Here is a 16,633-nt window from a genome sequence, read left to right on the forward strand (position 1 = left end):
ATCCGTTTCATAATGAATAGTCGGTGCCAGTGATACAAGCTCTGATAAATTCTACTCCTTCCCGTGTGCTTCTCGATTCGGGTAGTTCTGTTTCTTTAATTGCTAGTGGCTTTTTATCCACTCTTCAGGTTCATCCCACTATTCTCCAAGATATAACAAAAACGCTTCATACTGTGGATAGTAAACCTTTAAATTTGACTTCTTGTGTTTGTCTCTCTGTCAAAATAAATACCTTATCTTGGAAATGGTATTTTTGGATTTCGGATGCTCTTCCGTTTCCACTTATTATGGGCGCTAATTTTTTATCGCATTCGCATGCTAGTATTTCTTTTGCCAACTCGACTCTTAAATTTCCCGTTTTTCAGGAACCCATTTCCTTTACCGGGAAACATCAAGTAAAGGAGGTTACAAATATTCCACCTTTATCTCCTTTGGAGTCTTCTTTCGTTACTGCTCCTGAAACCCTTCAGAACGTGTTGGTGAATGCAAATTAGACCCAGTTTCCATCCCTATTATAACTGATGTACCATTCCGTACAAAACCTTTTCAGTTGAATCCTGCGCAAACAGTCATGTTACGTGCACAAATTGAAGATCTTTTATCACAAAACATTATTGAAGAATGTTCAAGTGCTTATGCATTGCCATGTTTCCTGGTGGATAAGAAGGATGGTGGACATCGTCTAGTTTGCTCTTATAAGCAATTAAATCGATTAATAGCTTATGACAATTTTCCCCAGCCTAAGATTGATCTCATTTTTCAGCACTTACAATCTGCAAGGGTATTTTCATGTCTAGACTTATGTAAAAGTTTTCATCAAATTCGTTTGGACGAACCAAGCAAAAATTTAACATCTTTTGTTACCTCCTTCGGACAATACCGTTACACTAGAGTTCCTTTTGGAATAAATTTGGGCACACAGCTGTTAACACGTGCTTTAGATAAGATTTTGGGCAAATTCAAATATAAGTTCTTAATAAATTATGCTGATGATTTGCTTATTTACAGCCCTGATGAAAATACTCACCTTCAGCATCTTCAATTGGTATTACAAGCCTTACGTGAAGCGGGTCTAATGGTAAATCCGTCCAAATCCAAATGGTTGCAGAGGGAAGTTAAATATCTCGGGTATATTCTGCGTGAGGGCCAGCTTATTTTGGACCCTGCACGTATTTCCGCGATTCAAGACCTCCCCCCCCCTAAGAACTTGAAAGCTCTTTAACGTATCCTTGGACTATTGGCGTATTATGCTAAGTTTATACCTTCGTACGCAGACATTACTAGTTTTTTGACCGACAAAAAGAAAAAGGGGGTTACCTTTGTTTGGACACATGACGATCAAATTCAATTTGACAAACTTAAACGGGTGTTCCTGGAACATACTGTGTTGGCATTGCCAGACTTCTCTCGTGAGTTTGTCTTACAGTGTGATGCTTCTAGCTTGGCACTTGGGGCTATCCTCCTCAATCAACGAGAGCCTGATGGTTCCTTGCGACCCATTGCCTTCGCTTCTCGTAAGCGTACCGACCTGGAACGGCGCCAGTCAATTTATGAGGCTGAATGTTGCGCCATCGTTTTTGATCTAAAGAAATTTGATACATACCTTACGGCAAAACCCTTTACATTACAGACCGACAACCAGGCCTTATCATGGCTTCTTCGACACCCGGAACAATATGGAAAATTCGGTCGATGGTTGTTATATTTGTCCCGCTTTTCTTACCTTGTTGAACACATTCCTTCCCGTCTCAATCCAGTAGCTGATTGCCTCTCCCGTATGTTTTGTCCAGAGGAATTTCAATCTTCACAAATACCTATAACTTCTCTGGCTTGTGCAGCCCCAAAACTTCAAATTATTCCTTTTAACAAAACAGATATTATTGATTTGCAACAAAAGGACACCCAGTTAATCCCTATCATCCAAACACTTAAGTCAGGCCGACCAGATAAATATTATGCCTTATACCAAGATCTTTTGGTATGGCAACCGTCTCGTACAAATTCGTCATTGGTTGTTGTTCCTCAGTCTTTGCAGCATTTAATATGTCGTTAATATCACGACACACCTTGTGGTGGTTCACACCTTGGCATAAATAAATGTACAAAAAAAATCAATTCTATCTATTGGTGGCCCACATGTCGTCAGGACATTAAGCAATATATTCGAACTTGTGATGTTTGTCAGAAGGCTAAATTGGCGATTCGTAAGCCTCCGGGCTTTCTGTCTTCGGAAGTTATTCGACACCCTTGGCGTAGCCTTTATATAGACCTTGTGGGACCCATAGTCCGTTCTTCCAGAGGAAATAATTTCATTTTGGTAGTAGTGGATGCATTTTCGAAACGGGTTTCATTATATCCGATTTGTTCTGCTACCTCTATTCAAGTGGTTGAAAAACTTCGCTCCTTGTTTCTTACCTTTGGTGCACCCTGTGAACTAGTTTCTGATAATGCTTTCTACTTTAAGTCTCGTCTTTTAAATAACTTTCTATTTGAGTCACAAGTCAAACATATATACACAAGCGCCTATTACCCGAATCCATCTTTAGCCGAACGTTTTATTCGTAACCTTAAGGCATCACTCATCAGTTACCATTCCGACGATCACACTAAATGGGATATTCACCTTCAGGCTATTGCTTTTGCATTTAATACCGCGGTTCACGATAGCATTCAGACATCTCCCTCTCAAATAATATTCGGCCACGATATTGACGGTCTGATGAATTTTCATTGGGAGCTTCAAACTGACTCAGAATTAGCTGGTCCTCCTTCCTCTGAACGTGCACATTGCTGGGCACAAGCATACCACCATTTACAGAAAGCATGGCATACTCGTAAGACAAAGTATGATCCTAAACGACAGGCATCTACATTTAAAGTTGGTGACTTGGTTCTTTTTCGAACTTTCCCACAGAGTAATGCTCTACAAAAGGTTTCAGCAAAATTACAAGAACGTTGGTCGGGTCCTACCCAGATTTTCAAATTTTTGGGTCCAGTTACAGTATTACTAGTCGATCCTGATACTCAGGTCTTTGTAAGAAAGGTCCACATTTCTCATATTAAGCCCTATCATATTCGTGATCCACCTCCTTCTCCGGACGTGACTCTCCAAGCTCCTTTAGCTTCACTGTTTGTTGAGCATACTCCACCACCATTAAATAGAACTACTACGCCATCAATTTGTTCATTCTGCTGTAAAACAGGCCACAAAGCTAGTTTTTGTAGACTAAGAATTTCCAGGATGCGTACGCAACCTTGAAACCATTTTTGTTATGAGTGTACATATAATATATAAATCATGTTTAGCAGATATATGAAAGTTCTTGTTGTTAATGTATCATTACACATGATTTTTTTTGCAAATCTAATGCTCTGTTAACCAAACAATGTATAGATTTTCTAAGGATTCTTTATGATGAAACCAGTGTATTTATTGTGTCTTATATATATATGTATATATTTTTTTTTCATAATATTGATGTAGTATAATGTCATTTCTTATAATATATGGTTTAAAATTGCCATTTGCAGGTAATCAATTTTCATACATTGCATTTTTTTCATTGGTAACACAATTGCTTCCTTTTCATCTAAGAGGCTTTAACTTTATATTCACTTGCTTTTTGCATATAAGCTTAACTTTGACTTTAGATAATTTGTAAAGATGCTCATTCAGTTACTGTTCCTTCTTCATTCAATCTTTCCTCTTTCTTTCCTATATGCTCTTCTATTCAATATTTTAATTTAAGGTTATTTTTCTTTTCATGTATTTTACGGAGGAAACTTTCGCCTAACTCATTTGCCAAATCGATCCTGGCATATTTTTTGGGACAACATATGAATTATTACATCTTTTACATCATATTTCTAGTCATCGTTTATGCAACTACATTTTCAGTATTATGATTCTAAAATGGATATATTCTATAGATCTACAACAATGTATATTCTACGCAAATTTTTTTTCAGGATCAACATCATCTTTGTATATATATATTCTTGCAATGTCAATGTGCAATTATAACCTTATAATTTACTACAGGTTAATAGTGTCAATTTAAACTTTTGTATCGAGTCATTTTTTGGAATTGTCATTAATGGTTCGATGGACCTTATACATACGCCATTAACTTTTCTGTAATGTGTGTATATATTTATATATGTAACCAAGGTTTCTTGAATATTTAAATTAATCATATATGTGGGTGCTTACTACCTTTAAAGGCTTGATATTTGTAAAGATGCTCATGTGGGGATTTTTTTTCTTTGCCAGTCCGGGGAGAATTTGTAACGATTTACTGCAATTCACATTGCAAAATCTTACAACGTCCAACTCTTTGTGTTGGAAATTGCTCCGCTCAGAATGGCGATAAAAAACTACTTATCAGTTAATTCCCTGATCTTCCGCCAGATGGCAGCACCGACTTTTTGCGAAATATTTTCGTTGTTATCACGCCATCTGTAGCTCGGAAGTTGCAGGAAGTGAAGGCAGTTGTGTGTGTATGTGCGCAAGCACAGAACATTTGCGTCGTGTGCTTGGTGACGGCAATACACGTAATTCTCGCGCTCCACTGCAAAAATGTATCTTGTGATACGTAGTTGGAACTTCGTCGTCTTCAGAAACTCCTGATGAATTGCAGAGATTCGTAGAACATTTAATCAAGAGTCTTCAATGCTAAAATAGAGGTACCTACGTTTGGAGTATGGTGCTAGTTGCAGAATTGGAGCATAGGAAGGAACACGGCATTTGACAGTTTGTATGCTGCCGGTGATATGGAAAAGGGGAGAGTGAGGTTCTTCGGTTTCTCACCACGAGGCACGTACACCCAAGAGTGAAGGAAGTCGTCCCCTGCCAGAACCTATAAGTTGCGACGCACAAAACGAAGGTAGGAAAGTGAATTTGTAGTTATTGGTGAATTAGTGTGACACACAAAAAATGCCGATTTTTTTACTCGACAAAAAAACTACTCGATTTTTCGTAACGATTGCTTCAAAGTGCTACAAATAACTATTTGTTACTGGACAAGTTCAGTTTTATGTAGTACATATATGCGTAGGGGATTGCTAGAGAAATGACTGTAATTGATACCAAAGACGTAACTTTAGTGCAACACGTGGGAAAATTAATGGTGCGTCGCATGTTTTGTTAGGAACCTAGTACAGTTCGAACAAATGGATGAAAGTAAAATGGTGGTCTTAAAATGCCCATACAATACAGTTTGATAATTGCCGTTCGTGGTGGGTTGGTCATTTTTGCGAAAAGACTTGTAGCATTTTTTTGAACACGTCGCAAATAGTTACCTTAACTAATCGCGACGACGTTCATTAAACAACGACGTTCCACCTTTCTCCCCCCCCCCCCCCCCCTTTTTGGGATTCCGCCAATTATTGGCGAATATGGGAAAGTGATTAAAATACTTGATTTTTGAATGAGCATCTAGGAAAATACCTCGTACAAAATTGATGTGAAATTGTCACAATTTCTTGGCATGGTTTTTTGCTGTTTATACACCTATGATAATGATGACTGTTTTAAAATATTGAAATCATTGGATTTAATATTCGTCTCTAAAAAATGATTGAAGCATAGACACTAAAGTAAGATAACAAAATTGAAGATTTCACAAAATTTGCTTGTGTTGAAAAATTTTGAACATTTCCATTTTTTTTTTTTGTTAAATGGTTGCTTAACATTTTTGAAGAACAAATACAAGTATAGTGATAAATGTGGTACAAAAACGATTCAAACAAATTGTTTCTAATCAACTAGTCAACGTCGAAAGGGGCATAATTTGTTACGTGATTGGAGTTAACCAATATTATCTTAATGTTACGGGGAACTTTGTTAATGATTTAATTAACGAAATCTTGTTGTGGTAAATGTAAAAAGAGTATACTCCTTGTTGTGAACATTTAAATTGTCGAATAAAATATGTCATTGAATTGTTGAAATTTGTACATCAGTTTTTGACTTCATACAAACTAAATTTTCCCTTTATCACTGTGTGGTCAAAATATACCAAAAGAAGAGTGAAATAGGCATTTGTAGTTGCATGTAGTCGTAGTTTTTGGTGGAGATGAATAATATTAGATTGCAAATAAGGTTACTGTAACGCATCTTGGAAGTTTTTGCAATATCTCCCTTTTTTGAATTTCAGGATAAATTTCTAGTCGACAACATTCTTGCGTTTACCCCCTCCTTTTCACTAATTGAAATTAGTAATTGTGAAGTTCGTAGCAAACTTTGAGGTGCCGCGAACAACGTGGCAATAACCTCCTCCCCCTAATCGATTTTGTAAGTTCATACCGAGGTGCTAAATACAAACCACGGCCTTTGAGGTAGCATATAAGATCAAGCCCAGTCACGACTTTCAAAATAAAAAGCACCTTGCAAACTTGAACGTTACAAATATTAAGCCACATGAAAAGAGTATACATACCAAATCACAGCCTTCTCTCTCCTCATCAAATGGAGGCAACCCAGTCAACAGCTCAAGTAAAACCTGAAAGGGTACATTACTGTTAGTAAAAGTGGAAAAAATATAAAACAGACAGATAAAATAATATAATGAGTTAAGTCTTGTGAAAAAGAATTACCGTGTGCATACTTCACCAAGATCACTTGGAAACAATAACCACTGATATTGAAGCTTCAAAATTGTAACAATTAAAAGTTGTTAAAAATATTGATTAATATTGGTAACTATTCCACTCCAATTTTATGCATCATTTAAAATACTCAGAAATTACATTACAATATTTAAGTGCATGTTATGCAATCACAAAATTTAGTTTTACAAACAAAACTGGTATAAAATTAAAAGAAAGTTTAAACTTTCCACAATTTCCAGTATAATTAGATTGTGAAAGACCAAAAATGCCAGAAAATGTATCCGCCAGTATCAGTAAATAAATTCCAAACGATACTTTCTGATGCTGAGCTGATAATGAAGCTGATGTATCAGTATCAGAAAGTATTGTTTGGAATTGATTTAGTATCGGTAAATGAATTCCAAACAATACTTTCCGATACTGATAATCAGCATCGTTATCAGCTTAGCCATCGCACTAATTACATAACAAATGGTTCCTTACGTGAATATGTAAACTATTTGTTGTAGATAATTCTCTTTACACACAACTGAAAATATTCTGAAACAGAATATATGCAGACAGAGCTACTAAAGTATTACAAATGCCAGTAAATTAAATGCAAGAAAATGGTAAAAGAATTTAGAATTTTAAAGTTTTTTTCAAATTAAGACCTATATTTTAAAAAAAGAATCTGCTGTGACCAGAAAAAAAAAAAAATCACTTACCACACCGAAACTAAAAGTGTCCATTTTAACCGAAATATCTCCTCTCCATGCCTCCGATGCCATGTACGCCGAAGTTCCGACCACTGTGTTTGTCTGTGCAACGCTTTGGCTTCTCTGGGCACTTGATCCGAGTCTTACCAGTCCAAAATCCCCCAGCTACAAGAAAAGATGTAGAGTATAAATCTAGTAAAAAAACACAAAACTCATTTTCTTTTTTTAACAAAAGTAACTCTTAAGTATTCTGAATTAACCTACCGTATTTCACAGCATAATTGCAGTCACCATATAATCATCCCACCCTGTTCATTCAGTCCAAAAATTGGATTATAAAATTTCATCGTGCAGTTCTAACATCAGGGCATCAGATAACGAAACCAATGCTAGCAGTGCAGAATTTTTGGACACAGAATATTAAACGTTGTAAGTCCATACTTTGGAACAATGCAGTAACTTTTCTCAAGTTTATTTTTTTTACTATAGTGCACAAATCAATAACAATTAATGTGTTTACCTTTTTTTAGATGAGATAAACGTTCACTAAACTGTCAGGAAGAAGTATGTCAATTTGGACTATTCAATTTTACCTTATATTCATGAGTATTCCATGCACCAAAGAGAGTTTATTAATAAATAACTTTTAAGTACTGGTTATACCAGCACATTTTTTTAAAAAAGCTTCACATAATGGTTGCGACATACCCTTTTGCAGAAAAACTGGGCATAAAATCTTCAATTTCATCTAATCAAGATGAAGGTTAATTCAGAATACTCAAGACCAATACTATATGACAGCAATTAACCCAAACTGCAGATGAATATGAACAGTTGTATGACACCATCAGTACTACATTTTAGAATTGTTGTTATTAGTGTTGGTTTATTGTGAGGGCTGCAGTAGCTCTCCAGTAAAATCTTTTGTAAAATTTAAATTTTCTCCTTGGGGGAGTAACGGGTGACCCTTTCTAAGAACACCCACATGTCTACATCACTTCCACGTGGTACACCCTGGACTGCACTGATGCATACCAGTAAGGCTCTGGCATCTGGACTCAAGGCCAGTATAATCCTCTGTGGAACTTTTGTTGTTTTCTCTCCACGTGTGTTTGTCCCTTCATCTATTGCACCTTATCACCTTTCATCCTCATCATTGTGATTAGCCAACAGAGGCATAAAAGTGAAGTAAAATAAGCCAAATCAATTTAAATGTTCTTGATGTAATTGTGTTTCTTGGGAGATGATAACAAAATGTCCCTTCTCAGAAGAGCTTTCATTTTTCTTTTGCATCACTGTACATTTGGAAAGCAATTACTCAGAAACTTCTGCCTCAAAAATGAGATGATTTTAAGGTTCACTATATTCATGACAATTAATCAAGACTTACAGTTTTAAGTAGGATCTGATTTACTGTGATTTGAAATGCATATTGGAAAGACAATTAACCTTTTCTGGACAAACAGTGGGCATAGCCTGTTGTATAATTTCTATCCAACAAGATGGATGACAGGCACTGCCCATCGTTCACTATAAAATTCTATTGTGAATAAACAACAAGCTATAATCGCACCACGTCTCTTGTCACACGTGCTATCACCACCTCTTTCAAATTCCAACCGATAGATGAATTCATTGCTGAATTTTACTTGAGCTAATGTCGAATTAGGTGTTGATCTTGTTTATACTATTGAGAATAGCATTGAATAATTTATATTCATACTGTGGAATTCTCTTAAGAGATTCAACTTTCGATTTCACATTTAGTGATGTTTTCAATTCCAATAAGTTTCATTAATTGAAGGGCTCAGGTGTAAAACACTGACTTTTTGGTCATTTTTGAGTTACAAAGTGAAATGTGCCATCCTTCAATTTTTGAGTGAAATTGCCATGTCAAACAATTTGCATTGGACTCGGTGAAGCCTTCTGAATTGGTAAACAAAAAAAACACACACACACACACACACACAAAATTACAAAATGGTGCATTACCTTGGCCTCGAAGTTCCCATCTAGCAAGATGTTGGCACTCTTGACATCCCTGTGAATGAGAGGTTTTGCATACGCTGTGTGGAGGTGCACTATTCCCCTCGCTGTCTTTCTCGCTACATTTGTTCTCAGCTTCCAATGCAAAGGAGATGTGCTATTCTGCAAAGAAAATATAACAATGCATAATTGTGAAGGAGTATCTGCAGATCGTCAAATGATAAAGTATGGTGCTAGAAAGTTCCCTGCTTTCACCGACTGATTAATTTGGTTTATTCTACTTAGCTTTTCTACCCCTTTTGGCAGTGCTGTAGTCCCAAAATTTTAACAGAGTATATGCTAAGTTTTATGAATCATTAAGTGGAGACTATGTTTCCATTAACTTTGGATTATGTCTCCATTAAATATGGATGAAATTATTTGGCTTCTAGAAAAAGTCTTTGGTAGTACAATATGATGATGATATACTCATTATTGGCATAAAAGGGACATTCATAGTCCACCAGCAATTGTTGCATAAAGGAGCAACAAGAACATTGTTGAGATATTAACATAGGTTTTCTTGATACTTCAAAATCTCAAGCTATATTCAAACTTCTGCATTGGTTCGGATAACAAAAGGCAGATCTCCTATTACTCAAAGACCTGCAAAAAGAGATTGAACCATCTTACAAAAAGATCCACTGAAATTAACTGTACACATTGTGTGCATTTATACAAAAGTATTATAAATATGGAGAAACTAGTACTCACTTTATCCATGAAACTGTTTTTTCTTCTTTGTTCTATTAATTTCAGTGGCCACTGCCACCATCCTCGTTGGAACTCGCTGTGCAATGCCAAGCAACAGTACAGCGAGTTTCAACGAGGATGGTGGCAGTGGCCACTGAAATTAATAGAACAAAGAAGACAAAACAGTTTCGTGGATAAAGTGAGTACTAGTTTCTCCGTATTTACATACTACCGCATCTCTTTTCCCAATTATGAAAAAGTATTATAGTAGTCAAATGGCTATAAAATGCTGATGCATATCATGTATTCAATATTTACACCCTCTCTCTCTCTCAACATTATGTTCCCGATCATGTGGAGGCTGCAATATACCCATTCATAACGGACACACTTCAGTGGCTCAGTTCTCATTTTAAACCATGGGCATGACCCCTCCTTCTTCTACTATCACTAATTTTTTAAAAAATTCAGTTATAAAGTCTTGCTTTTAACCATTTCAGCTCTGAAGAAGTATCAACAACAATCTGAACATATGGATAACCAAAAAGGAAGGTACATATTGTGAATACAGTAAAATATAGGTTTTTATATTTTTCAGAGGACCACGCTGATAAAACTTATTGAACCTATTGAATCCAAAATAAGCGAAAATTAAAAATATCACAAAGAGCAGTCACGCAAGCCTAAAATACAGTGGAACTTCGATTTTATGTTTTTCGGGGGACCAAGATACCAAAACTTAAAATGGAGGAAAAATTCAAATCGAGGAAAATTTTATAACATTTTCCTGTTTTGCTCAATCAAGAGTGAATGTATAATGTGGGAAAATGTAAAATCGAGGTTCCACTGTACTGACTTTACTGATCATTTTCCACCCCTGAACTACTTTAAATTGTTGGGTGAGCAGAGTGTTAGGCCTCTTGAATATAAATTCACCACTCTTGCCAACTCTTTAGATTCAGCAGGGCCTCCCCGATGGCAAAGTGGTAGCGTCGCCGCCTTGAAAACAAGGTGTCCCGGGTTCGATACCCAGTGGAGGCACAAGTGGTTCGGATCCCACTTTAAACTGTAGGTCCAGTCCCAATTAGCCTTACTGTGCATAAAGTGGACTTAAACCACCAACTCTTTAGATTCAGCAGGAAATTCTTACATAACTTTCTTGATGTAGCTCTTCAAACTTACCTGGCATTCAAGTCTATCCTGCAAAGACCCGTTACTCATGTACTCGTAGACTAAACAGTAGCCTGGTCCATCACAGGAATATCCCAGAAGAGGGAGAAGATTTGGGTGGTGATATCTACAAATATATAATGAAATTCCGTAAGTATACATGACCAAGAAACCTCACAGGAAATAATTTGCAAAACTATAATTATATGAGGCTCATACCAAAAGTAATGAGCATTATGTGGTATGTGGTGCCGTGTGTTGCTTATCCTTGAGTGGCAAAAGAAAACGTGTACAGTATTACTTCTAATAAAACGGTGGACAAAGATGCTTAGTTTTTTCAGTGTGCTTTATTGAATTTCTCATTAAAGATAGGAACACGAGCATCAGCTTCATAGCAGTCACCCTCGAACAGCATCACCTGAGTGCAACAAGGAAAGGTTTGGGGAGATTTTCTTCAACCTAGGTAAACCATTAATGCTGCTTGTTATGTCCAGGCACTGTACAAGCTGTCGTGCATTGTGCCGTAAACTTCATGGAAGAAAGATCATCCTCCAGTATCAGTATTATTCGACTCTCTTCACATCAGAAGAAATTGACCAAATGGGGTGGGAAGTTCTTCCCTGCTTACTTCATTACAGTCCGGCCAAGGGAAACAAAACTAGCTGGAAAGTACGATTCCAAACGCGAGAGAGGAAGCAGGTACAACACTCACCAAATCGCCCTGTGGCATTTTGCTTGTATGGGTTCGCTTGTTGTGTTTATTACTGCTTGCTGTATTGTGTTTGCGATGTCTCTTACAATTCGTAACAAACCGTTTCGAAGTGGAACAAAGAAAACTGTGACATTTTGGTCCCTGTTGCACATTCTACAAAATGCCCTTGATATAATACACAATGCCACAAACCATTTAGTTACTACATTTCCCTTATTACATTTATAATACTATGCATAAAAATACTATTATTAGTGAATACTATTCTCATTACTGCTGTGTACATTTGTGCTAATTGTAATATTTACTAAGGAGATCAATTTTATTGAATGATCCAAAATAAAGTAACTGATTTACAAGCAAGTTTGTCTACTACCGGTGATGAATACTTACATGCAGAATACATTCTGTTTGCTTATATACTATATGGATAGCTATTTTTCATTCTGTACCCCTATATAATTCATAAACATCTCTACGTATTTTGGCGGCGATGTTACTACCTTTGAAACTTCATTGTTGTTGCCACTGCAGACGATTTTCACGGAACCAGCTTCCTGACCAAAGTGCTGTCACCCCTAATTTGCCAATGAACACGTCCAGTTGGCGCATGCGCATTTCCGTCCATGTTCTCAGCTGAGGCAGCCAGACAGTAGCCAAGATGGCACTGAACATGCAGCAGCAAGTTACAGTTGCAGCATGGGTGATTACATACCTGAATGATCATGAGGACTGTGTGCACAGCAATGAACTTAAACTAAAACAACAATTTGATGTACGCAGTTGTTTTCTCCACTTTTACACAGTCAACAGCAACAATGTTAAATTAAAATCACGTCTCACCAGTCTCACGATCATTCTGGTATTCAATTGCCCATGTTGCAACTGTAACTGCTGCTGCATGTTCAGCGCCATCTTGGCTAATGACGTAAGCTTACGCATGTGATACTTATCTCAAATGTAAAAATGAAGTTTCAAGTTTAATACCGTATTTACTCATGTATAATGCGCACCTTTTTCCAAAATTTTTCCTCCCAAAAACTGTGGTGCGTATTATACACTGAATAATTCGGACAGCCAACAAGAAACCGTACAGGGCCATTCCATGATTTTGTGACACTTGCATTGATTTTTCATGTTTACGGAACCCTATCATGTTATATATCATTGTAAAGCTTAAATTGTGCAGTTTCTGAATATGGCAAAAGTATTCCATTCAAGATGGTGACACTAATGTGCAATTAGAGTGAAATAAGCTCATCACAAAATGAAGGAACATTCTGATTTTTATTGTACTTTGTATGAAAGACAAGATAAGGAAAAGGAAAATAATAATTAAAATGTATTACTTGCCAAATAATATGACACACATGGAGTGTGTAAATGCCTTAATGGAATAAATCTTGTGCTGCTAACTGCTAGTCTGAGAGTCCTGAATGTGCCTCTTATAAATGTTACATTAGTCATGGAAAATATATACATTTTGAAGTTTTTTTTAGAACACGTAAAGAGAAAATTAGCAAAACCACATATAAAATTTTAAAGGCCATTTCCCACGATTTTTCACATTGTAATGTAATGTTCTGCAACACCAAGAAAAGCAGTGCTGTTCTGGCAGAATTCAAGCATGCACCTTCCATCACATGGGATGCGTATCACCGGTATTTGTTGGGCGAGAAATAGAAAATAACATCCTGAGCACTGCAAATCCATAATGTAACTTTGATCTTGCTTTCTACTATTACAGAATAAATAAGGTGGTTAAAGAGTGAAAGCTTTGGGATGCTAAACACAGTGGAGGGAGGGGGGAGGTGGCATGGGTTGGTAACTTATTGTTTACACAAAAGGATATACTCCTCTTGGTCCACATAGCAACAGGTGACTTATTGAATAAGTAGGATGTCATTCACTTTTGATCAGCATAGAAACTAAGAAAGCCATTTCTTGAACCTGGATTATACTGCGCATTATATTCGAGATATAATTTTTGTCACTTTTCCCTAACAAAAACCAGGGTGCGCATTATACAGTATACCATTCACCATTTCCCTCTACATTGTACATTAACACACATTTACTTCAAACTTGTAGCCATATTTGACTCACCCTGTATGTAAGCAATGCATCTTTACTGTGTTTGCACTATGAACTCAAATTAAGAATTGAAACTTTCCTTGAGGCATGATTAAGTATTAAATGAGCTGTTCAGGAGTAAAACTTGATAACCCACAAAAATATGAAACTGAGAGAAATGTAAGTGGAAGTTCAGCCATTAATTGTAGCTTATGTAATACCCAAATATTCTTGTGGTTTTGCCATTTTTGGCTACTGATTACACTTTGCTCACTAATGTTTGTGCATGGATTGTAGGTTATTAATAGAGTTCCTGAGCCTTGAAAACAATGCTAAACCTGACATCAGTCAGTTTCACACAATTTACATCCAGAAAACATTTTATTTTGCATCTATCAGCTTTTTTGGCTTTTAAGTAATTTTCTTCATTTTTGAGGTTTATTTTTCTTCTCCGCTGTTGTTTCGTGAATTTTAAATGCATTTGCTAGCATAATTTATGTATTTCAATTTCCTCACATGTTCTTCTTAGCAAGTTTGTTATTTATCAAAAATACGGCCAATGGAAATGCACAATATTATTTTTAACTCGAAGTTTGGCAATTTTTTCTCCCCTCAAGCACTGAAAATACTTTGTGTGAAGTCTACCTTGAAGTTTCCTTGCTGGCCACTATAATCGCTTTAATCTTAGGTTTTACTCACAATATAAAAAAATTATAATCTGATGTACACGAAACACAACTGTAATTCCAGATGCTGACAGACTACTTTATCGTGCAAAGCCCACTCTGAAAAGGAGGTCAATGACTTACACAAAAAAAAGTCGAAGTAAAATTAAGAAAACCACATTAGCACTTAATTGCTTTTTCCCCCCTTTGCTTCATTAGTTTAACACACCAAACAATGGGGTTTGTCTAATTATTCATCAACTCTGTTGTAATTTATGAAAAATCAAGCTCTCATTTTAAGAGCAAAAATTATTATTTCATTCTTCACCTTTTTAGGTCATTTTTTGAAATTTTAAGGTAATGAACTTCCAAGCCCTAGTTATAAAGTATTATTCCCTCAGCCGCTCAAATATTGTTTTTATCCAGGAAGTTCCTTCTTACCTTGAGAGCACCTCCACTTCATTCTTAAACTGCTTCTCTGCATTCACGGCATCCTTATTTAACTTTTTAACTGCCACCTTTTGCTGAGTTGGAAACACTGCCAGATAAACTGTTCCAAATGCACCTGTCCCTAATTTCCGACCATTGTCGGTCAGAGGTAAGTTTGAAAAATTGTCCGTAAACATTTCCAGTTCTGTGTACGGGTAATGCGGTAACTGCGTATTCAAGTGTGATCTCATGGGCAGATGTTCAGTGTCATGGCTGACACCACGGTCTGTAGGAAATCCCTGTGCTACGTTAACATTGTGGTTCACGGCTTCTGCAATTGTCACTTCCCCTTGCCTCTCTACGTTTTCTTCAGCTTCCGCAGTTTCCTTGATTCCATTCACAAGGTTGAATTCCTCTACCAATATACCCTGTCCCTGAATGCGTGGGATCAGTTCTTCCACCACGTTTGTTGAAACATCGATAGCTGCAGCAGGACCTCTAGTTGGCCTCTCTGGATAATCGCCTGGAAGAAATTTGTGAGAATGTATTAATGTTTCTCCCCCGTTGAGGTTGATAGTCTGTCAAATGCTTTCGGCTTATAGGGTAATGTAAATTAAATGTAATGTAATGCAAATTTACCTTGTAATCAGTTGGGGCACATAGTGGTTTGTATCCCATTTTAAACTGTAGGTCCAGTCAAAATTAGACTATCTGTGCATCAAGTGGACTTGAAACTGTCAATCAAAAAGCTATTAGTACTTCAAAGATATCAATAACGTATCCTATATTCTGGATATTGTGCAAAAGTACTTTCTTTATTAATTTTGCAGCAACAAAATTTGCAAAAGTGAGTATTATAATTAAATGGCAACCATTTTAATATCCAGATTAATTCATTCACAAATCCAAAGCATGGTACATAGTTCAATGAAACAACTAGTTTTTTCCCTCTCTTAACACACTTTTTGTACTCACCCAAAAAATGTCCACGTAGTGTACAAAAAAGGAGGGGTGAGTTCCAATCGTGTAATCATTTTTACAAATTGTACAGGTGGATGAGGAAGGTGATTAAAGTACTGAAAATCAGTTTTCAAGTTTCCAAAAACTAGGGCTGAGTTGATACCACTTTTAACCGATACCCACTGATATGGATACTTGAAAATTATGAAGCAAATATTCTAAAATATTGATTAAGATTAGTGGGTGACTACTCAACTCCAATTACAAGGATCAATTTAGCAGAGCTTTGTTTCAAAATAGTGTGTTTTAAAAGTCCTGCAGGATTCTAAAAACCTATATGTTTTAAAGTTATAGGTTTATTACCAGGAAATATTGTTTGTTTCACAGAGGAAACTTTAAAATTAATGTCATCACCAGATCTCAAGCTGGGCACCATTCACATGCAAACACTCTTACAATATTCGTTTGAATCCGAGAATTGCATTCTGACGGTGCTCGTCAGGAATGTTGTGAATCACATCACGTATCTTGAACTTCAGGTCGACAAGATCTGTCGGTTTCTGTGCATACACCTGGGTCTTCACATGTCCCCACAG

General features: G+C 36.5%; 1 protein-coding gene across 6 annotated transcripts in view; it reads right to left on the reverse strand.

The window, feature by feature from the left end:
* LOC145996589 (interleukin-1 receptor-associated kinase 4-like) overlaps positions 1–16,633 on the reverse strand; it is a 44,321-nt gene that overhangs the window by 8,749 nt on the left and 18,939 nt on the right. For all 6 annotated transcript variants that reach the window (XM_083133130.1, XM_083133128.1, XM_083133127.1 and 3 more), the window contains exons 4-8: positions 15,090–15,600; positions 11,211–11,325; positions 9,303–9,458; positions 7,320–7,475; positions 6,441–6,503 (exon numbers count right to left, since the gene is read on the reverse strand). In XM_083133130.1, coding sequence (XP_082989256.1) covers positions 6,441–6,503; positions 7,320–7,475; positions 9,303–9,458; positions 11,211–11,325; positions 15,090–15,600 — 1,001 coding nt within the window. The remainder of the gene's footprint in view (positions 1–6,440; positions 6,504–7,319; positions 7,476–9,302; positions 9,459–11,210; positions 11,326–15,089; positions 15,601–16,633) is intronic.

This window comes from Lepisma saccharinum, chromosome 12, assembly GCF_977018435.1.
Source record: "Lepisma saccharinum chromosome 12, izLepSacc3.1, whole genome shotgun sequence".
NCBI classification, from domain to species: Eukaryota; Metazoa; Arthropoda; class Insecta; order Zygentoma; family Lepismatidae; genus Lepisma; species Lepisma saccharinum.